Below are 24,270 nucleotides of genomic sequence, written 5' to 3'. Positions count from 1 at the left end.
TTTATGCTTTATTTTTTTATTAATATAAATTCCAAATTATCTTAATAACTAATATATGTATTTTAATATTATATAGATCAAACAATATCTTTAAACTAAACAACATAGAGGTAATGTGATCGAGGTTCAGAAACTTGTAGTTGTGACGCTAGATGTCGCTACGTTCCGCAATCAACATTTTCATACGACCATGCACGTTTTAATTTATAATGAAAACGTTTGAATAAATGTTTTAACTATATTTAGAAATAAAAAGTACAAGTGACATTTTAATTTTTTTTTTATTAACTTTCCTTTTATAGGTACATAAAAACATTCTTCTTTGTACATTATGTACACGCTTACATAAATTAATACTAGAACTATGTCTAATTATTGTGATACGGAATACATTATTATTATATCTAACATAGCAAAGGCACTTTATATCACATATAGAATAAGATGATCTTAAAAACTAGGAGGTAGGTTAAGGTAGTAACATCTCTACGACTACGACGTATTTACAGGACCAATGTAAATATTGCTGATATTTCCCGTGTTTCTACATACAATTGTATCAACCCTCCCCAAGTAGAGCGCTTATGGTGAAACTTTTCAATTTTCGACAAGGGGCGGGTGGAGTTGAGGGCGAAGGCATACTTGGCGCCGGCGGGGGTAACGCGCTCCAGTAAGATCCTAGGAAATTTGTAGCCATATTTGGCGGAGGCCACATTCCGTAGGGTATTGGCATGTGTAAAGGGTTTAGGTACGGCATTTCTGGGGGATAAAATGGAGGGGGGCTGGTGTTTTCTGGGGCCGTAACAAGCGGCGTCGGTGAATCTATCAGAGGGGGCGATCGAGGCGACGAAGACCTTAAACTTCCTTCTTCAGAACATGATGAAGCAGCATCTGAACAGGGTCGCTTCGCGTCCGTAGACTCGTTCTGTGTTTCTACGCCCGAGTCTCCATCCACATTCTTCCTCTTGCATTTGGACTGGCCACAAGCGCGGAATCCTTTTGCGAATGGATTGTTATCGATTTTCAATTTTGTTATTCGATCATTCTGTAAAGATGATAGAGACACATTTAATTCAATGTTACATTATTTTTAAGTTAAATAAATTGTAGAAAGTGGTTATAATATTATAAATTAAAAAAAAAACTATCTAATTGTAGAAAGTGAATTGACAAATGTAAAAATCATGTCTTAAAGTGGTAACTTTACATGTGTGTGTTGTTCGATTAAATTGCCTACTTATCAATCAATTAGCGACTGTCCAGCCGTGCTCCTTTCCGTTCGCGCTTAGTACTCACGAGCTGGTAAACATTCATGTTTAATGTAAGAAAATAGACAGCTATCAAATAATAATTCCCGAGTCACGTTTCAGGTTGATTAAGTCATTACGTCGTGGTAGGTATAAAAATAGCCCGTGATTGACTTCAAACGTCTTTGCATGTCTTCACGATTCGTTATTTCGATTATTTTATATTTCATTTTTATGTCTCTTTAATTACTTCCATTATGGAGACCTCCTTGCTCGCTTATATAATAAATCTACTATTTTACTGCTATGTACATATTTTAAAATCTCCTGGCCGGTAACACGGTTGCTGCAAAGGAACCGAAACGTCGGGAGTATGTAGTTTTAATATAATAAAAAACGCGTAGTGTTGTCCCAAAATCTTATTTTTTCTTTAAGGTAACCATGATCACGGGCAAACGAGATGAAAGTTTGTTATCTTAATTATAAACTGAATGTCTTATTGATTTTAATATTTTAAAAATCTTATTAAATTATATCGCTATATCTACATGCTTAAGCGCTGTCCGCGTGATTGGTTGTTCGTCGCGGGCGTCGTCCTATAGGAAGCCCTCCTAACTTTCTTATCTTACCGAGAACGTTATTCCAACATCCGTTTCCGTATACATCGGCGACATCGCTAATAGCTAAGGGATAATCGTTGCACATGTGTTAGCTTGGCGACAGGCCAATTAGCATGGTATGTATGCATATCGCCGGGGCCCGCCCGTCGAGAGACTATTGCACGGCGACTAGCACGGCGCCAGCGACCATCTCCGAATACCCGTGACTCGTTACTGGTTTTAATTAATTTAAATATTATATTCGTGAAGTTAAATACTACAAATAAAAAGCAGCTTTGAAATTTTAATATTATTCGTAATTTACAGACCTAGCTGTTTGCACACTAAGGTAACGTTCATCCAGCGAAATTTCTGACAGCAAATAGTCCCATCGTGACACGCCAAGTCACTTGCAAATGACTGTTTACATGATTTGATAAGGCGGCGCCGGCGGGTGCTGTTAGCTCAACGTACTCCGATAACCGAACAACTTGTCAGCATAGGAAGGTTCGCTAAAAGCTTGCTATTAGGTTTGTTTAAGTATTTCTTGAACTGGTCGGTTAGTTTACGAGTGTTTAAGATGCGTCAGGCGCCGCCCCCGTCCGTCCTGTCGCCCGTGACATCAGGCAAGGCCTGCAGTCGCTTTTACTTTTTGCGTATATTTTACATATTTGCGACTGTCTCGTCGCCAGTTTTTTAGGGATGTGTAATAAGGGTCTGAGTAAATTTGGTTAACTTATCGAATACAAACGGTAAAAGGCTATTGGATATCTAAAAACACGTGACGTCTAGACGGTGTGATTAATCATATCTGAATATTTCGACAGTGTTTGTGTGGTAATGTAAACTCCATTGTGTAATCATATAATCTGCCACCTAGATACGCTTCTAAATGGGTGTCGGCTGGGGTAAAGGGGATTTTCTAATTCGTTGGTGATTCGCAACAATGTGTTCGCAGCCATGTGTCCGTTTGAGCGAGTGTAATGCGTAATGATACGCCGCCGGGCTATTCTCCGGGTGGCTATACCGTTAGGTGGACAATTCTAGGATTATCCTAAAGATCGGGCCGTAGCTGTAATTGTTAATGGTCTCGATAGCCGTTCTCGCCTCGCTGCAGTCAACATTAAATACGCCGCCGCGACAAAGGAGCCGATGCGACCTAATTACTGGACGATGGCTTATGCAAGAAAACGACACGCCGCTATGAACGTCAAAGATGGAGGCTTAATGTAAGAAAACAAACAGCGGGAGAGCGCCGCTGGGCGGGAGATCTGTTACATTCGAGTCAACATTAATAAATCTTATTAAAATTCACTTTATTGAGACGCGCTTCAGCGTGCATATTATTACATTATAATTAACGTTTTGAGAAATCCGTGTGGGGTTTATTTGGGATATATTGTTAATGAAATTTCTACTTGAGTTTCAGAAAATTCCTAATACTTTAGATAAGTTGTGCTAATACAAAGGCATTTCTCGCCGCTTTTTCTTGAAATCCAGAAGCTCGCATCGGGTCTAAAGCAAACCGCGCTAAAACAATTGTACCGCTTATAAGTTAACGTACAAAGAAGCCGTTATTTTAACTGTTTCATCGAACTTCGAATACCAAACAATAACGAGCTGGAAGAGAACCGACGTTGTTAAAAATTATTTGTCATTGTTTCGTTAATTGCGATGACCGCTCGTCTCCGTCGCAAACTGTTTTTTGCTACACAGTAAAAGCTTTGGCGCCATATTGAAAAAATTGGAGCGTCTTAACCCTGAATCGCACGTTTCGGCGAAATCCACTACATTTTCGGAGAATTCCTTCGTTCGTATCTAAGATGGTTTCCAATAGCTACACCGGGCACCGTTAAATAATTTATAGTGTATATTTTTACTATCCATAAAAATTTACTAAAACGAGAATACAAAGTCAGTTACACAAAAAAAAACGTCGTTCAAAGTATTAACATTGCAACATTGTTTCTAGTAAGTAATTCTTTCATTAAATAGCTTAATAGCATTTACAATTTACATTATCGTTGTAGATATAAAGGAAAAAATATGTGATCTTTAATTGTGTTAACATTCAGTACATTTATTATGAATATGTAGCAAAAGGTAATTGTATATGCGAAAGGAATTAAAAAGGAATTAACCAGCCTATAAACTAGAAGGATGCTCTCGAATATATATAAAGTATACATTATTAATGTTTTTTTTTTTTAATAAATGATATTGGTATTCGGATCACATCTTATATTAATTTAACTAACTTCCACTGACGATAACTATTCGAAGATTGAATTCACCGGTGTCTAATTTTCGTCGAATAAAATAAGTTAATTACTTATATTAAAGGCGAAATGAAACCTCTTTGGAATATCAAGAGTATCCACTTTTGTTTTAGTTTCTGTTTTATTCTATAACTATTATTCTAGTCTGATTTATTACGTGTTTTATATAGCATACGTTTTTATAATATTTTTTTTGTCATTAGGATCGATTAAATTTATGTGGGTTATACCTATATTTGTCCGTAACAAAACTTTGAATTATATTTATCACTAGTCTATGAATATAGGATGATCTTGTGTGGGTTAATAGAAATCAAATTACCTGGTAAGCGGTGACAGCTATGAACTCAGTCTCCGGGAATGAGAAGGCGGCATGAGGCGCTCCCCAGGCAAGGGCGGCGGCGTCCCTGGCCCTGACAACAACTACACGTGGACGGTACTTGTGCATTGAGGTTAGAACCATCTGTAACAAATTAGGACATACAGATACTTTACCTACTAATAAGATTTTAACCTTTAAGATAATTTTCTTTAAACAATCATGCAATTTAGACATTCTTATATCAAGAATTAATTTGATTCAGACATTCTGAACAATGTTACTTAATGATTGAACAAGTTAAATAAGTTATTAATTAAAATTTCATAGACTACATCGTAATATTAATCTTAGGTTTACAGCTTCACGATTCCGTTGTCGCGTATAAGTCTTTATTATTATTTACTATATTAATTGAAACAATTTTAACTGTGTTAATTTTATCTAATTTATAACTTACTCTGCGTGTATAGTTAGTATAATTGAGGTGAAATAGTAAATAATAAAGTAAAATATTAATAAAGAGAAAAGACATTACGGAATACAAGTTAGCTTCGGTCCTATATGATTGCCTTAAGTCTAGAAGTGATTTTTATTAATTATACCAATGTTAGGTATAGCTTTAAATTCATATTACAGTGATCTTTTGGCATATCGATTAACCCTTGTTACGTACGGGCAACATATTAAAAAATAAATGAACATCGCCGGGGCAACATCGTTGTATGGATAAAATATCATATAACGAGTGATGTTGCTGACTCTGCGGAACCAACACCAAGCCGTGTGAACCAGATGATTCCTGATACCACACACGCTATGGAATGGGATTGCTATCCTAACATCGGGGCAATCATGTAGTCTTAGGTATAGGTTATAAGTTTTAATATTTAATTTTTATTTTAATATACATATAAGTAAGTTTCGTTGTTTTCCTGGAACCTCCGGTTGCCACTCTATATAATTCCCTAACACTAGTGTATTTTTCAAAGTTTTATTCATTATATTTCTCATCCACAACCATAACCCCGTTTGATTTCAGAATCGTTTAAACTCAACTAAAAGGCAGATTAATTTTATAAGTACGATGTATTTTTTACTTTAAAAACAAGACATAAAAACTATTGGCGACACGTCTGTTCTTTGTGGCGTTACACAAGAACTTATGTAGCACTTGACGCGCTACCTGCTGTATTGGGCGCCGACACTTGAAGCGTAAAGGGTTCTGTTTTGTGTTTTCACTTGTAAACTCCTTGAGGTTTTTCTTTTGACTACCGTGAACTTGTGATACTGTTCGAGTATGTTTTTATTTAGATTTCATATGTTTTAAGTCTATCGATATTATCTACTTATTAAAAAGTAATGTATGTTTAAATCTCTACTCTTCATTTCATTTATGAGTGACAAATTATTTTTATTATTGCTTGCATCTATTTTATTTTATCTACCCGTCTTTGTGTGTTCTTTCCGTGGTTATAATGTATTATGATATAATAATAATATACTACACTTTCATCTTTATTCATAAAAGTAAAAACGATAAGAATTCCACATAATATAAACCAGTTAAAATTTTAATAACTTTATTATACAAAACGCTTGTTATATTTTTTTTAAACGCAATTAGCTAATGTCCAATAACGATTTTAATTTGTAACTTTATCGATGTAACTAATTATATTTATCAACTATACGGAATCGTAATCACTTTAATAACGTAAATTCTTTTTATCTGTTAAAGGGTATTAAAGTATCAATTAAAGCATACAAAAAGCTAACATAAAGATTGTCAGTTTATAATTTAAATTTAATGTATATGGTTTGCTATCTTTTTATTTTGTATTTTAATTTGTTTACCTATAAACATATGTGTTTTTTCCTGGTGAGCGTTCTACAAAGGCACTTCCAAAGTTCCAAAGTCACATCATTTTTGACAGATTGACAGACGTACAATACATAAGTTTCACCGCGTTCGGAAGCTCGTCCATCACTGTGATATGCATTCGATCAAACAAGATTGAAGCCACCGATAACATGTCCGCTCCGTTTTTTGCATCATCAGATTTTTTTTGAGATTAAAAATATTTAATCTAATATTTTTTTATTGAGACGGATCACCCATTTACCGCTGCATATATAATAATTAACAAATGAACGTTGTATGTAATTATTTTAATGATGTTATTTGTCAATTTTGAAAGCGTAACAAGATGGCAGATAAGGTGGCGTGGGGTTGCCACTAACATCCCTTAAGTTTTATTTAATTTACCGCCGCTAAAATATTTCGTTGGTTGATGCTTGTAACGATAGTGGTAAATGTGTCAAACAAAAAACCATGTTTTCAACATCCTACATCGCTACAAATTTTTTTTTTTGATTATCTGAGAAAGGTACGAGTACACGATTGTTTATTTTGAAACAATGTCATATTTGACTCATATTTTTTGCTCTTTGATCTTTTTAAAAGACATAAATAAGAACATAGTCATAATGTGATTCCCTTAATTTTAAAATGGATAATTGGAAGGACTGCTAATACTCGATAAGGAACATAATCCTTTCTATTTCGTCTCTTTTTAAACAACTAATCTTTTCATAATTAGCAGAGTTTCGCACAAAGAGATACCCGGGTTGATTTGGGCCTACTTTTATGTGGACTTAAAAAACTAACAATACGGATATACAATACTAGAAAAAGGCTCTTTTATCACAGGTGGCAAAACCTCAAGTGCGCAAACGATGCGTATATTTTCCATAAGAATGAAGACAAAATCGGTAGCCCTTCCTTTGAACACAAAGACGCCGACGTTTGTAAATAGAAGACCCCAAATAACTGTACTCACGATATACTTTTTTAATTAGTACTATTTCGAAGTACTTGTTGTAAAGAAAAAATATATATACTGTATATCTGTCAAGTTATCTAAGCATTCTCTGAGCGTCGTTTTAGAATATTGAATATGTGGTGTCACTTTTATGATATTAATTCAATAAGTTTATGATTTTATATAAGTAGTTATAATTTGTCATGTTTTATCCCACATAAAACCAAAACAATTGTAATTTCTATATAAAATGTCACATAAAAAACAATCCCAGTGCATTATTTCCGCGCAGCGAGTTTCATCGCATCGATGCTCAACGGATCCCGGAGGCATCGTAATCGCGTTTTTATATTTTCCCATGTTTACCAAATATCTATGGGGTGTACAAGATAAGGCTTGACAGATTGATTTGAACCTTTTATAAGATGATTGATATAGTCGTTGATGCTGATTGGAGAAAAAAATCATGAAATATTTTGAATTTAAACCATTATAATATGTAATATAATCTAAAGAACCGTCCCCAATTAATTATAATCTCTAACATAAATGAGTTTCCCGTTATACAGTAAATTTTCTAGGTTTATTGGGACGATAATAACTTTAGTACGACGAATTTCAACAAACATAAATGAGCTTGATTACAGTAATTTTCATTTCATCTCAAAGGTAAGCGCTAACAACAAATATTGACTTTCATATCCAGAGAAATTTCCCAGGTAAAAGTGTTTTTACAAACACGCACTTCAAACAGTCTACATTAAACACATTTGTCCGAGACATTATTAATAAAAACGTCACCCGCTTTGTCGTAATGTCAAATAATAAAGTTACATCAACTACTACACACTAAGCATACAAAGCCTTTCGAAATACGTTTCAAACTCCTGCGCCGCTAAAGTTTCAACAGTGTAGTTTCAATCTAAATTTTACTTTCTATAAATGAAATTAAGTCGTTTTTGGAACGATAAAAATGTATGTAAGTTGAGCTTTTGTGTTCTATAGAGCTACGGAATAGTATAGCTGTTTGAATTCCTATTATAAGTTGTTCTTAATAAAGCTTACTTTGGACTGATCTTGTTTCTCAGTATAGCTACGTAGAGGCAAGTCGGGTAGGCGTTTCCTTTGAAGTCGGCTATAACGTCGTCACGATTTCGTGTAAGCAGAATGTTCATACGTTTGGTGAATCGAAGTATTAGTTTTATTTTATTTGTAATGATTTAATAAGGCCCGATATCGAATGAGATAATTTTATTAGCGGTTAGGCATCGGTTTTAGGAATTTAATGATTATATTTTATTACACAAAAAAGGTTAGCTATATTTTATATATAGGCATGCAATAATTCTTTATTCGTATAAAAAAAAGTAACGCTTACATGTCCCTGGGCATCCATGGTATTATTGGTGAGTTTGAGTTTGCTGAAGGATACGGGGTTTGCGGTCCAATGATGACCAGGGGCAGGAGAGTCGGGGTGCAGCATTAGTCTCCGAGGGGACTGGGGTTCGGCGCCCCCAGCCGCTGCCCAGGCACCGCCTGCCCAACGCCAGCGTCGTCTTCCCACAAGCGATAACTCCAATAAGACGCAGTATTCCTCACGAGGATCCAGACCGCTGAGAGAGACACGAAGAGACGGAAACATACGCCTGTAGACAATTACGAGTTTATTACGAATATTTTGACTTCATCATAACAGTTGCACAAACATTTCTCAAGTCGGAATGGGCACGAATAAACGTCGTATTATGTTAATGACACAGGGGATTTAATAAACGCTTTGTTGCCACACAGAATTGTGTTGTATGTGAATGTGTGATTATAGCAACATGTAAATATAATGACGATAAAGTGCTAAAATAGTTCTGTTAAACTGCGGTCATATTCTATTTTCGGTGTTCGTATAAATGTAATAAGTGTTAATTTTATATGGATACGAAGTGTTTTCATTTCACGCGTCCGTTGAATACAATTGAATTATCACACGACCAAAACTTTTGTCCAATCTGGAGTGTGAATTGAATATAAATTTTTGATGTTAGAAGAATAATATATAATTTCTTAAATAAATTTTCGGTGTGTCATGTGTTATTTTAAATAAACAAAATCTAACGTAAACGAACACGGCAAGTATCTGATAATGTTTGAATTTTGCAATGTACTTACTACTGCTACCTACTTACTACTAACTAGGTTAGTTATCTCAGGAAAGGTGTGATTATGATAACGTGTCATAATAAAATGATTATATTCTTAATAATCATGAAGAATAATAGAAATATCACTCATATCTATTTAAATAGAGAATTTTGATATATCTTTGAAAAATATATATATTGCAAGAACCTGGTTAACAGTCAAGGTAATTTTCTTCTTAATTTACATATAGTTCCGTCTGCTACGCCGTGTTTTAGTGCTACCAAACATTATAATAGTTTATCACATTAAAAAAAGCAGTATTAAATTTGAATAAATAATGTCGAATCGATACTACTTAAAAAGTAACACTTAACAGTCTATAAAAGATAACTTTGTGGTATCTCCCGCGAGAGCCGACCCAAAACTTACCGTCCCAATAAGAAGTTAGATTTTTAATGTCAGAAATGCTTCTTTAATAAGAAATGTTTTACTCCCGGGTATTACAAGAGGAGATATATCAAGAAAATTATATTATGTCCAGTTATTTGATTTACATAAAATATATTGAGAAAGAACAAAAAACAACAAAAATTAATTTGTTATCTTCATAAACATTTTTTGGAAAATCTTGATGCATAATGAGATCTAAGATTTTCGCGAGTTTTATTCATTTAAATGAAACTAGTATTATTCGGATATACTAGGCGAGGACACCTCGTCTGCCCGTGATCACGGTTGCTGCAAAGTAACCGAAACGTCGGGATTATGTAGTTTTTAAATAATAAAATCCGCTTAGTATATCCGAATAATACTAGTTTCATTTAAAATCTTGATGCGTTTTGTTCTTTACAAAGGGCACCAGATACATGTCAAAAAAGCAAACAATTTTAAGTACACAGATAACGATCATTGGTAGTTTTAAATCGAGCTTTTGGCACCCATTGGTCATAACCACATATTTGGACGGCGCCATCTTATCAGAGCACTTGAGCTTGGCGAATCATCCCTTGATATTGACATTAGGATAACCTATTGATAAGCTGGGATAGCAATTAACGATGGACAGAGAAAAGGTTACTATAACCCTTTTAGAGACGTGTTGACGAATTAGATATTCATTATATGAAGCACCATCCTTAGACTGCGTCTTAACAAGCAGGTATGAAAACTATTACAATTCACAGAGAAAATTACTTTAAATATATTTTCGGAACTACATGAATCAAAGAAAATGTTTATATTATTATTGTTTGATCAATTAAAAAAACATTTAAATTTTTTATACAAATAATCTTTCAATCGATTTTTAATCACGTTCGGTTAGTACTAAGGACAATTGATGTATGAGACGTTTGTGAATCGAGAATAAATCGATAAATAAATCCAAAGCTGCCATCGAAGGGTTGTGTTATCAATGACTGAGTCATCCGTCATAACAAACGTTATCACAACCCCGGCGGCCGCTAATGCACGCCGATAGTACGCCGACACACAGACACACCGACACCCACCGACACTCGCCGACACAGGGACAATTAACAACACACTAAATTAGTTTCCATTTAAACTTTACGATGCCTGCTACCGCCTTACGTGATATCTATAATAGTGGCAAGCTAATGGAAGTTACTTGCATAGCTTGATTGTATAAAAAGGGTCATCAGTATTTGTGTCCCTCATTATGTAATAATAATAAAGTTTCTTATAATAATTCTCAAATAATTCAGTTAAAAAACAAGGCAACAAAGTAATATTCATATTTGTTAAACATTATAAAAATCATAAATTTCTAACACACTCTCAAAATTGTATCCGATTACACAAGTCCGAATCCTCTAAAAGTAAAATATTGACATACGGTCTACGGTACTCAGAGAGCCAAGTCAAATATTGTGCTCTCAATACCTGTACAAATGTACATCACATTGTTATGTTGACTGGTCACGAGTAAATCAGCTACCGTGCATGGCATCCTTATCGAAACCTGTCCATTTATCTAATCCTCTGAACTCACCGACAAAGGTGACGATCCAAGCGCAAAATTTATGCGCAATAGCCAACGACCGTACTTTAAAAGCCTATTACAGTCAGCTACTGCGGAGAAAAAGAACACTCGATATATTTAAGATACGTTTAGTGCGGTATTTATTGCACTACTATCGATGTTTTCCCCGCAAAGCTAAAAGGCTGTTAAGCAATCAAATAACAGTTTTGTTATCTCAATAACATTAAATTCGACATTTTCCGCTTTCAAATGTCGTGATTGAAATACATCAGAAGCCTAATTAATGCTCAAGGTAATATTCACTTTAATTAATATATATGAACATGCTGATTATATTAAAACCATTACCGACGGAATTTATTATCGACGGTTAATATCAACTTTCATAATATTCGATTTATAATTTATAGCGAGTTTCAAATTAACGATATTGTCACAATCATAAATGAAATGTTCGCTTTAACGATATGTTGTACGTCAATGCAAATGAAATAAGGAGACGATAAAAAGAGAAGGCCATAAAAGGCGGCGAGGGCAAGCTTAGCCGTGAAGGCATCGCCGGTGGGAATGGACTTAGCAGAATACAATGGGACCACCAAAATAGTATTGAATAAACTTTAGAGTGGGTCATAAATCGGTAACAACTCGCCAATTGACGCACGGAGGCGCTAACAGCAGGTCCGACCAGAACCTTTACATCCGCTCTAACATCCGCACTCGAAAAACTAAACGGTTCGCAACTCGCCATTTGTGCGATCGCATCCGCTTATTTCGACCAAAAATATATGTTGACATAAAAAAAAAAATAGAAATATAACAAAAAGTATTTTAAATATATTAAACACGATGTATATTTCTCAAATATAAACATAAATTTATTTGATAAAATACACTTGAGAGTAAACAGAAGCTGTACAAATTACAAGCGGTACTGATCACTCGACGAGTAATAAAACCCTAACCTATCCCTCTCCACAAATTATCTTTACTGCTGATTTGATGGTAGTTTTATCGTCAAGTTCAATGTTAAGACCAGCAGAGCTCGTTACAGCAACAGTGCTACATTGTGCTCAGCATCCGATACATTGAGATCATATAAACAGTTTAACCATCAAGTCGAGTACATATTTTGAATAATTCCCCCAGTGATATTCATTAGCGCCTATACGAGAGGTTAGCCGGTCCAGATGTGAGCCTGGGTAAACACTCAAACACTCCTCCTTCATTGTCTGCTTTACAAAAAATCGGACACCTGGATGTGTCAAAATGTTCACTCGCACCGGGTTAAGCCGTGAGAATCGCTGTAGCTACGGCTCTTGTGTTTTGATTGTGATTAACAATGTCGTGGCAATGTTTGATATTCACTTGTCAGACATCTTATATTTACTCCTAGTAAATATAAAATTATATGTTATATGATACAAACAACATTTATATGTTCATTATTCGACAATGCCAAGATCTCTTAACAGGATTTCATACAATATAGTACAACAAAGGTTTTTAGCTACTTTATTGCTGTCGGTAGTTTTCTCGTATACAGTACAATAGAGGTGTATGGATAGGAAAAATTTTGTGGACTGAAGACAAATAAAATGTATTTTGGAGTTACCGCGCCCTAAGGCTGTTTTAACAAATGAAGATGTTTAAAACAATAGAAGCAAATTAAAACGATGTTTAAAATTTTATCTGAAGTTATATCGATTGTATTAACATATAAATGGGCTGCTATCTGATGACTCTTTGTTAAGAATCAGCGACACCACCGTCAATCATAACGAACAAGACAAAAAGCAATGAAGCTTTTGGTTACAAAAGTTTTTATTACGGAGCGCTGCAGGTGCAAAAAAATATTGCGTCATGGGGCTGCTATTATTTTAACGGTCGACAAACAATTTATAAATTGGAATGGATAAGCGGAACGATCGACAATTAAATGTCAATAAAATGACAAGCCTGACATTAAATGAAGGGTTGAACTAATTAAATGAAAAATACAATACTCAGTATGTAATTAGAATTCAGCATAAGAAAAAATTTGTATATCTTTAAGTAACTTTTAACCTGTACGTATTAACATACGTCTTTTTAAATCGTCACAACTTTATTTCCTTCAAATGTCACAGGTAATTGCTTATGAAACGTCAAATGAAAGGTATGGATAGGATGAATAGGATGTTTGAGTCATTAATTTCACAGTTTAATATTATTATAAGGCAACACTAACACGCATATCAATTTTCGATTCACATGTTTGTGAAAGACAAATAGTTTTGTATTAAGTGTAATCAAAACTTCAAAATATTGATACGAATCTGTGGATCTGTGCTTACATTTATGCTATTTAAATAAAAAAAAATAACTTTGAAGGAAAATAATGATTATGTCATAACGACTATTAATAATGCGGATGTAATGTTGTTTCTTGTCAAATAATATGACAGCACGACTTCCAATACTAACATGAAGCGGCAACACACGTCCGACAGAGACAATGGCCGCCTGTAGAGCACCTGCGACATGTTTATGTCCACTTGCCAAATTTACAGCCATCCCGAACAACACAGCGCGGAAATTAAATTTTTAATCACTCGTCGGCGCCTTTAGATACGAGGTAGCGTGCCAATTGCATTTCATAATACATTTGCAGATTATAAAATTGTCTTTTGATATCACCGACGCAATTAACTCTTGATCACGATTATCGAACTCAATGTTATCACTTTACAGTGAAATAAATTCTACATTTAAATAAAGTTTAAATTTCATACGGATCTCGCATTAAACTTCACTTATAGATGTTACTGTAATACACATTCGATCTGCTGATATTATCGTTAGCTCGCGTTTTTTATAGTTCGAAATAAAAATGTAGTACCTACCGTGTTGCGAAACTGTTAAAAATAATAAGTAGATATTACTTTCACTAGCAATATCTTTTAACAAAAGATAAAGAATGAATGTCTAGTCAAAGCGCCGGCGCTCAAAGCGATTGTCCTTAAATTGCGCAGGCGGCCGACAAACAGATCGTAATTTAGTTGACAGTTAGTACGGGCGGGTTAGTCCTCGGCCCTCGCCATGCGCCCGCTCAGGACAAAGCTTATCTTCTTGCCGCATCTAGAGCCTATTATGCGCCTTTTGACGCCGATCAATGTGGACAACAGATCGTTTAGATAACAACTTAAGATACACAAACGATCAGGACTTTACATGATCTTTGAATTTTTAATCAGCCGTTGAAATTATTCTCAGAGCGATCATGGCCGAAGATTATCTGATAAAGAATCTTGCATAATGAGTGTTGATGATAATTACAAGTAACCACGGCTCACCGTTCAAATGTTTGAAGGAATAATATTCAAAATTGTTACTGATTTCTATGTAACAGTATTCTTTAATCACGACATAGCTTTTATCATATTAAAAAAAAATGATTTAAAATGTTTCTGACAAGGCGTAAAGGTGCTCAGGCAGTGAGGACTCGATCGCTCGTTAGCTCCCGACCGCGCATAAATCACGCCGTTTTATGAGATCTCCTAATTTTTTAAGTTTAATGAAATGCGAGCGCAGTATGGGACCCGGCTAGCGACATTAAAAAGGACAAAACGTAAGGACGGACAGTTTCTAATTATAATTCTGTCAAAGCTGCGATATAAGTAAAGAATTGATGATCACCTAAACGCGGAGATTTTTATCTAAGACGGACATACTAAGATAGTAGCGGACTTTTTGTTATGGTTATTGTTTAAATTTTTTACATTTATAAATATGGATACTGGACAGTTTTTATGTAAAAAAAAGACCAGGGAAATTTTATGCCAAATATTAAAATCTTGTAGACTTTGAGAATTAACATGTTTTTAGATATTAAAGGAATACTCTGAATAATAACAGATGTTGTATCTATTAATCAAGGCGTCCAGTGAAGGAACTTCGCTTCGCACCGTAGAGCCGGACTAAGAAGAGGCTAATTACTGCCGTATGTATGAAGCTCACAGTTCTATATGGAGCGGAAGTGTGGAGAGCAGCGCCCGTATTTTAGGAAGATTTTCGAGGAAGCGAAAGGAAGCTGTAGGTATAGTCGCGAATTGAAGTCGCCGACAAAGAGGCCGCCTCACGCGATCCGCACCCGATTCACAATTAAGCAAGCGTGTGTTAATTGATATTAATTTGGTGCGTGTGGTGTAAGCATTCAAGCGACTGGAGTTTTGATACATGTACGAATAGTTTAGATCTGAGATCACGAATACAACTGGACGTCTCAACTTAAATAGCAAGCAAAAAACAATTGGCTTTCAAAATTAAAACATCCAACTTTTAGATGATGTCCTAGCTAAAATTGACGTAGGCGTTTGCTGCTATTGTGTATTGAAAATTTACATGCTATTCTATAAATTGTTAGAGAACTCAAAAGAAATGTCATTCTTGGTGTCTTTATAATACAAAATAGAATCAAGCAAGTTTCTCGTTTATCCCTCAGTCCACCAGTGACTTATCAAGACGAGGATACCAGGAATCGGTGCGCGTTATGCTCAACGGCTACAAACGTGCCGCGATCGCGTCATTGCAATTAGTACGTTGCGACACCACACACCACACACCACACCCCGTTGACATTGAACCTTGTTACGTATTTCAAAGAAATGTGTGATCCGACTTGACGCTAATCAGTTAGCGCTCTTCGAAATCCCGTTTCATAAGAACTCGCTTGCGACATTTAATTTGTGCTTGACTTCTATGACACTTCGACCAAGCAATTGCATGTGTTCCTTCGATTTAATGACAATTAATTCCTGTCACACAACTCTCGGAATTACATGATGTCATCTTTGTGAGCTTTTACTGAGTGAATTAGTTTTGTCAGATATTACATTACATGGTGTGTTCATGTTGTTGTGGACGGAGAGAATTCGAGTTACATCATATCGCACAATTGATCCTATGATAAACTATTTTCTCACAACGTAGTGGGCTACAATGACACCCATGCGACACTTTTATTAGAATTTCGTGCTGCGGACTCTGTGCTCACCCATTGCCTAAGTAGATGAATGAGTCATAGGACTATAAACGCTATTTGGTTATCTTAAGGTTTTCAATTGTATTGCATGTCCATGCGTGGGTAAGACAATGGTTTCAGTAGCTGGTGATATGGATCTCACCGTGGTGATGTGAAGCGATGGCTGGTGATGTCGCGGTGATCTTATCAATGCACACGCCCGGGTGGTTCACGTTCATAGCAACGTTGCACTCATGGTTGTAAAGCACAGTGTTCCAAAAATATTGAGATAATTAGGAACTTTCTTTTTTTTAAATACTAAATAAGTTATTATCAACAATGAAATGAAAAAACATCATAGTTGATAATTTTTGATTAGTATAAATCTAATTAAAATGTTATTTTACATAAGTACATGTTTAAAGCAACGTTTTCGAAAGACATAAATGTTGATTAAAAATATGTTAATTAAAAATAGTTCTAGATTTTTCGTTTAGGTTAATATTAATAAAATTATTGGTTCCCTCTTTAAAATATTTTCGGACACATGATGCGGACACGATACCGCGTGGCGCCGTGTCCGCGGCCGACGCATTTACATAGTATTTGTAAGCCTGCAGGATAACATCTTATAAGATGAAAACTAAGTTAGACCACCAGACTGTACAGGCTGTATCAATATTATTTTTGTTTATTTTACAGAATATTTAATATTGCCCTTGAAGGATCCAAAGAAATGTAGAGAAGTTTAAAATTAATATAAAAGATATATAAGAATGAGCGGAATATCAAATAAATTATTAATTTCTATGAAATGTTCTGATTAATATTATTTATATCCAAATGGTGAGTTTGATATTTAAACCTTTTCTACGAAAAAAAAGCAGACGGTAAGTTTATTTTATCGGCGCTACCAAAGTAGGTACGTGTTTAAATTTTAATGTCTTTTATGATGAACGCACCACGATGCTGCACCCTCGTTATGGTTTCTCAGATCTGTATGGACACGTATTCCTGAGACGACTCTTATGAAATATTATAACAACGAATTGCTCAAATATTATAAAGTGTCACCGAGCAATTAATAAAAAAAAACCTTGAAGAAGATTAGAACGTCATTGAGAACTGTAATCGTATTTGTTATCTGTATGTTACATGATGTTAGCAAACGGATTCCGTGAGAATAATTCCCGACTCCCAACTAACATGGGTTAAATGCTTGTATCGGTAGATACCGATCTCACCCGGCCTTCGGTTGGCGCCATAAAAACAAAACATCACTAACAGGACCACTTTCTTCCCTAAATTATTCGAAAAATTTACGATGTTTCGACCGACAAAAATGTTATAACCTAATGAGAAATTATCATCAAGGATCACAGTCTTCGGCAAAAAACAAAACACGCGTCCAAAGCCGATACTGCCGGACGGATATTTTATTTAAAATTTTAAATTCAATTTGCCGTTTTCGTATAAGCTTTTTTGTCATCCGATTGTTTTAAACTGAAGAGGCGCGGGAGCCGGTGATGACGTTGCGTTTTCAGCGATTACTTCGCTATTTATATTTGATGCTTTGTCACCATTGGATTTGATACATTGCTGTGTCGGTTGGTATGGGATTTGTCATTGGTTTTAACAGTGGCGATGGAATATGACATTCGGTAAAAATTCAGAGCTAATCAAGAAAAGGAAGTTCCCCGGTGACGTAGCGATGTGATCGCTCGGTGGCGACGTCTGTTCGGCGCGTGCTTCAGATTCCTGGACCTACGCCCCCGACATCCAGCATTACCCATTACTTACGATGACGTTACGATTTTTTCTAAATGACACACATGCTTACGTCACCTAAGCCTTTATTACGTTAAATCATTTATAACAATTATGGACGCACAAACAACGTCGTTTTACAGATATTATGATTTTATAGTAATTGCGTGAAGTGGAATTGAGCAATTTATTTTTATTGGTCACAATTTTTACCATCATTTTAAGTTTAGATTCGCGTTTGCTTTAATCTTCCTGTGAGTGAATTTTTTTTTGATCAGACTGAGTTCTAACGTTCTTCGGAGGTCCCACTTCCACGTCGTGAAGCCAGCGTCAATAAATCCGAGTGGAGTAGAGTTGGGTTAAGTGAAATACTGCTGTCAAATGTTCTGGAGACAGTGAAGAGTGATGAGTTGCTTGGGGGGAAGCGGTTGAGACTCGGGCTGTCATAATCTGATTATTAGTGCTGCGAGTCTGGGCGGGGCGCGCGGCGGGCGGCCGGCGGCTCCGCAGGAGGTCGGCGCCCGCGCATCTCCCGCTCACACTCGCCCTTCGCCCCATCAGACGGAGCGAGATAGAGAACGACCCACGCATCAAGCAGGCGACAAACGACCCGTGGTAAAACAAAAGGAATGCTGGCTGGGACGCTTTGAGGCGCCGGCGCCGCTCCCCGCGCTCTAATCACCCATTTTAATTACTATACAGATCGAATCAATTAATTGTTATTCCTGTTGGAACAAGCGGACCAGGAGTACATTCTATATTCAGGTCTCTGTTATGTCTGTATTCATTGTTCTAAATTTTTTGTCAAATATTTTTTTTTATGCAAGATGTCATTGATTAACAATTCCATCGATGAATCTGCATCGGCAACGATCAGCTTCGCTATACGTCTCGATATAGAGAACACGAAACACAAGAGCTCAGACGTTTTTAATTATAAGTTATGATTTTTTCAAGCGAATCCGGGCGCGCCCTTCCTTTCGAAATAACACGAGAATAAATAACTAGTTTTTATGTTGTCTGTTTGTTTTTGAAATGGCGGGAGGTCTGCGCGACGACACGCGAGCGAACTGAACCGAGATACCTCGCCCATTTGTCATATTTCGGTTAGGAAAAAAACAAATGACCTATTCTTTAAGGATTTGTTTGTTTGTACGGCCGTTATTAGGGCGAGTATTATCTCAGAATATCGAGCAGATGTAACATGTCACTTAAAACATTGTGGTTTATTATTGTGCTAATGTTTATTTATCTTAAGTTTCATGACCCAGTACAGCATAAAACAATCCACAGCCACCATATGCGGGACAATCCTAACATTCGACTTTCACATACTAATGATAAGTTAATATGCAATCTTGGATAATAGTTACTGGATTGGTTCGTCTCTCGTTTACAGAGGTGATTAACAAGTATGCACAGGTGGGAAATTTGTAGATGCTACGAATCCTCTAATACATAAAGCGAGCTATGGCGGACGATGGAGTGCATTGTTAAATTCAATACATATGTGCCTCCCAGGTGCGCTTGCACAAACGAACCGCCCAATCCCTGTTTGCATTTCCACTCAAACATACTCCGGCTGGATAAAGAACTCATATGGACGGGCGTTAAAAGCTCCGACTAACCAATTTGTTGCGTTACACAATCAGAACGTGCGGCAACTGTTAAAACTCAATTACTTATGAAGCAACTAGAATTCAATATTAGAAATAAATTAAATATTTTGAGCCATTTCCTATGGCGCCAGGTTCGGCGCCGGCGCGCCCCCGAACTCGTGGCTTCATTAATACAAAACAAACAAAACTGACCCCGGGCCGAAGCGGCCTTAACGAGATTCACTAACGTCTGGATAAAGCGGTAAATTATCAAAATGCGCAGCCGCACGGTGGTCCACAATAAAAAAAAACGTGTAGGAGATGACAGGAACGGAGACGAATCTGATGATTCCAGCTAATTATGAGAAGGCAAAAACATTTCTCGCCGCAACAACGTTTAAGATAGTAGCTATGTCAGCTATGTCCTTAAAGATATTGTAAGACTTTTCCGAATCAATTATTTATGAGTTCCACGATGGATGGATGGATGGATGGCTAAACGGATGGCTCACTATTTGCGTTATTCAATTAGATGAGTCTGAAGCTATGTTTCTTACGATTATTATAATTGCAAAATCATGTACTCAATAAATTTTTACAGTAATAACTTTTTATTGTCTGTTTAACTAACAATCAAAGAAATTAATTATTACATTTTATCATTAATTCGTATAAAAAATGCATGCTTCTTGTGGACTTATTGTGCTCTTAATTAAAATTATGCCGACTATTGCTATCCGAAGTATTCCTGATAAAAAAAAAAATGAAAAAAATTTCCATCGCTTTTATTATGAATAAATTCTCGGAACAGAAACATACAGGGACCTGTTTGAGTATTAGAATTAAGCTCAATAATTAATATCGAAGGCTTTATCTCTGGATGCATGTGTTATGACTCATGATATACTTAGCGCAGCGGCCTGGGAATCTTCGAACTCGTCACAGGAAACATCAGAGGAACTCAGATCGCCACCAACGTATAATTTCACCGGTCTGAGTTATTGATGACGAAAAAAAAAATATAATTGAAGGGGTACAGTCGTAAAGCAAACAAGCTTATAATAAGGTGTAATTTGTGCTCGGCCATTTAGAGAAATGCACAAATTGCTCCAGGCAGCTGTTTGTGTCTATGACGGGGGTCCGGAGAATTATTCGTTAACAAGACCCGCGTCAGATTCGGCAGCACTAATGGCTTTTCGTTAAGTTTTTGTGGCTATTGTTTATGGCAGATAAACAGCTTGCTTCGTAATTACAGATATGTGTTTACAACTGTCTCGTGCTCATTTACTTTTAATTTTGTTACAGTTGTTTATATATAAATATGTACCAACTTGACAAATATATGTATATATATAAATAATTAATGGATATTAAAGTTCAGTAGCACAAATATTCATATTAATTAATGTTTTAATATTTAATCGTTAATAAATAATAATTTAATCTTAAAAATATTTCGTCTTATATATATATTTGTATTTCAAACTGATAACGATCTGATGTATATGAAATAATATGTTATTATTATATATAAGTGTAGAAATATAATGATGTACACATTAAAAAATCTTTAAATTAAGATACGTGATCAAACGTTTGAGTCGACTTCACATTTTAATGCTATTATAATATATATAAAGTCGTTTCTTTCTCATAATTTAATAATAATTAAAAAATTTATTTAAATATAAAAATAAAAAAATATATATGTAATTTTATTAATAAAAACAATTTCGTGTATATATCAAAGGATGTAATTTTTATTTTATTTGGAGGCATTTCAATATAGCAAATATAATATATTCCGTACTGACCTGCCGCCTTTGGTGATGATCATCTCTGTACCAATATCATGGAACCGTCTCCACAGGTCACCGTTGAGGAGTCGACCCTCGCACGACGGCGGCTCAGCGGACAGACTGACACGAGGCTCTATGATGGTATGAAATTAATTTCAATTGCAAAGATCACCTGAGTTATATCTTAAAAGATAAATACGTTTTTTTAAAAGTACGCCTAGCACAAGTTTGCATAATCACACTACGTACAAAACGTTTCGATTCTCATTGAATAACATACGTTAATAAAATAATGTATTAAGATTGACGAATGGAAAACTTTGAACCCTCCGTGTGTAGTGTATACAAACTTGAAGTAAGCTTACTGAGTGTTTAAAAATGTATAGTATGTTATATGTACATGTATGTTTTACTTAGTATTAGTACTACTATACTATACAGTAAAATTAATAGTTTTTTTAGCTTAATAATAAAATATATTGGTACGCTATTTTTTATAAATAACAATTAACATAGTATTTATTACATAATAACGTTTTATCAATAGATATTAAAGTCGTATCAATCTTTCAGTTTATCGATAGCAATTGATTTACTAATGAATCTAAATGTTAGGATATTATTTATAGTTTAGAATATTTTGTTATTTTTTTATTTCCGCGTAAAAAAAAATATTTTTCATATAAAAATTCGTTAGAAAATTTTTGTATCTAAGTCAACAATAATATAGATAGCACAGCTATTATTTTATTGATTGATTTAATTGATCAAGCGGTCGCTTTGATCGTCTCATGTCTCTTGAGGTATTGAAATATTATTTTAAGACAATTTTATATTTTAACATACAAAAAAAATATCATACGTCATCTATAATCTTCATATATACATATATATGGAATAAAAAAGTAATTAAATCGGTTTATTTGCACGAATACCTAAATTAAGTATCCAAAAATGTTATTATTTAAGTATATTTTAAACCAAATTTTACGCAAATCTCTATATATTAAAATAGGTTTAGCTATAAACATTATATATATATATATATATATATATACACTGTTTAAAGTAGATCTTTTCCTTTCTTTTATTTTAGGTAAGACGGTAAATAAGACTAAGACTTTTGGGAGGCTAAAGGGCAACTAAAATATTCAAATAATGTTTTGATGATTTAAGCTTAAAAGCTGATTGTTAAATAATTATTTGAAAAAAAAACGGTGACGTCATCACCAAACAAACGCTCGAACGGTCAACAGTTACTATAATTACGGGGCAATTTAAAAAAAAACTATTTGATTGTACTGAGTAAGAGTTATTATATTATATATAAGTATACTATATTGTTCTTTTAATATATTTTATCTTTTATATATAACATTTTAATATATAGAGATATCTTTGAAATGTGTTTCAATGTGTACTTAAATAATTTTTTTTTGATAGTTAATAAATTTACCCGAAGTTAAGGTGCTCATGCAAATAAACCAATATAATTAATTTTCAACTGAAACTCAATGTAATATATATATTAGGGATATATTTTTATTCATTTCGATAGTTCGTTCAGTAGTTATAAGTTAATGGGTTACATCAAACAGCTTTATATATTTATTTCTATATCAAGTAAAAGCTTTTATATGTAAGATAGACAAATTAATGTCCGATTAAAATTGATACACATTCTGTTCGTTGTAAAGACATCAACGCGTGCGTCGCCATATATTCCATAAGAACATCTAAAGGAGATAAAAAATTGATTCTTTTCTTGTAATTAATATAAAATTAATCAATTTCGGTTTGAATTAAAAGTATTTGGTGTGTTTAGTTAAGGTTATATTTTGCCATAAACGCACTGTAATGCAATATAGGCAGACTTATCTGTTAGGTAATATTTTAACACACGAACCAGTTAAACCTTTAGGTCAAACAAGAATTATTTTGCTTAAAAGACATAATAACATTGACAATGACAGCCCTGTTGATGATATATTCAACTACCCTCCTAATAACTTATAGTTAATATTATTTTTATAAACACATAGAAAATACAATTCTCATACTGTTTATGAACATTTCCGACGCGTGAATATAATAACATTTGGCTCTATATTTATATGTCTCAATCATCAAATAAAAATATTCTTCATGACTTAACTGACAGAGTGATTTATATATTTTATTTTTATTATATCATATACTTACGCAGTCCACCCAGAGAGGCGGCGTGTAACATTTGCTGTCTCAGCAGATATTCACCGAAATGAGCTTGATCCATCATCATTATATTAATATAGATCACTGAGGACACTTCACTCTGACATAACAGTCACTCTGATAGTAAACAGTCAATTGGTAGCTATATCAATACATAGTCGATTAGACTCGACCGAGAATACGTGTGTCCGCGGCTACAGCTGCGTGTGTACTAACGGAAGATCGACGGACGGGCGGCGCGTGCGCAGGACCGCGCCCCACGGAACTCATTGGCTAGAGTCCGGCTAATGGCGGCCGCGAAGCCTTCCTCACTCACCACCCGGACTGGTATTCGGCAGGTGGACCGCTCGGTATACAAATGTGTAGGCTCTGAAGGACCATTGTTGATAGTCGATAGGTTTTCTCAATGCAGCTCATTGTTATCTCACCATAGTATGTATTTATATTATTCTTGATCATAAAGAGTATATAACGGTTGACATA

The 24,270-nt window shown here is 34.9% G+C and overlaps 1 protein-coding gene across 1 annotated transcript; it reads right to left on the bottom strand.

The window, feature by feature from the left end:
- Window positions 1–262: 262 nt before the first annotated feature.
- On the bottom strand, window positions 263–23,986 carry LOC116767488 (T-box transcription factor mls-1). Its single transcript, XM_061527242.1, has 5 exons — window positions 23,776–23,986; window positions 21,589–21,706; window positions 8,648–8,915; window positions 4,448–4,588; window positions 263–1,045 (listed from the first exon to the last, which is right to left on the bottom strand). The coding sequence occupies exons 1-5, from the start codon at window positions 23,852–23,854 to the stop codon at window positions 560–562; spliced, it is 1,092 nt and encodes a 363-aa protein (XP_061383226.1). The 5' UTR covers window positions 23,855–23,986; the 3' UTR covers window positions 263–559.
- Between the last annotated feature and the right edge of the window lie 284 nt (window positions 23,987–24,270).

Source organism: Danaus plexippus, assembly GCF_018135715.1.
Source record: "Danaus plexippus chromosome 9 unlocalized genomic scaffold, MEX_DaPlex mxdp_24, whole genome shotgun sequence".
Classification (NCBI taxonomy): Eukaryota; Metazoa; Arthropoda; class Insecta; order Lepidoptera; family Nymphalidae; genus Danaus; species Danaus plexippus.
The sequence above is the reverse complement of the archived record's forward strand: the minus strand, read 5'-3'. Positions and strand labels throughout refer to the sequence as shown.

Coding starts and splice junctions, on each gene's coding strand:
- LOC116767488 (XM_061527242.1), bottom strand. CDS start 23,854: ATGATGATGGATCAAGCTCATTTCGGTGAATATCTGCTGAGACAGCAA. Junction 21,707..23,775: donor CGCCTCTCTGGGTGGACTGC/GTAAGTATATGA, acceptor ATACCATCATAG/AGCCTCGTGTCAGTCTGTCC. Junction 8,916..21,588: donor ATCATCACCAAAGGCGGCAG/GTCAGTACGGAA, acceptor AATTGTCTACAG/GCGTATGTTTCCGTCTCTTC.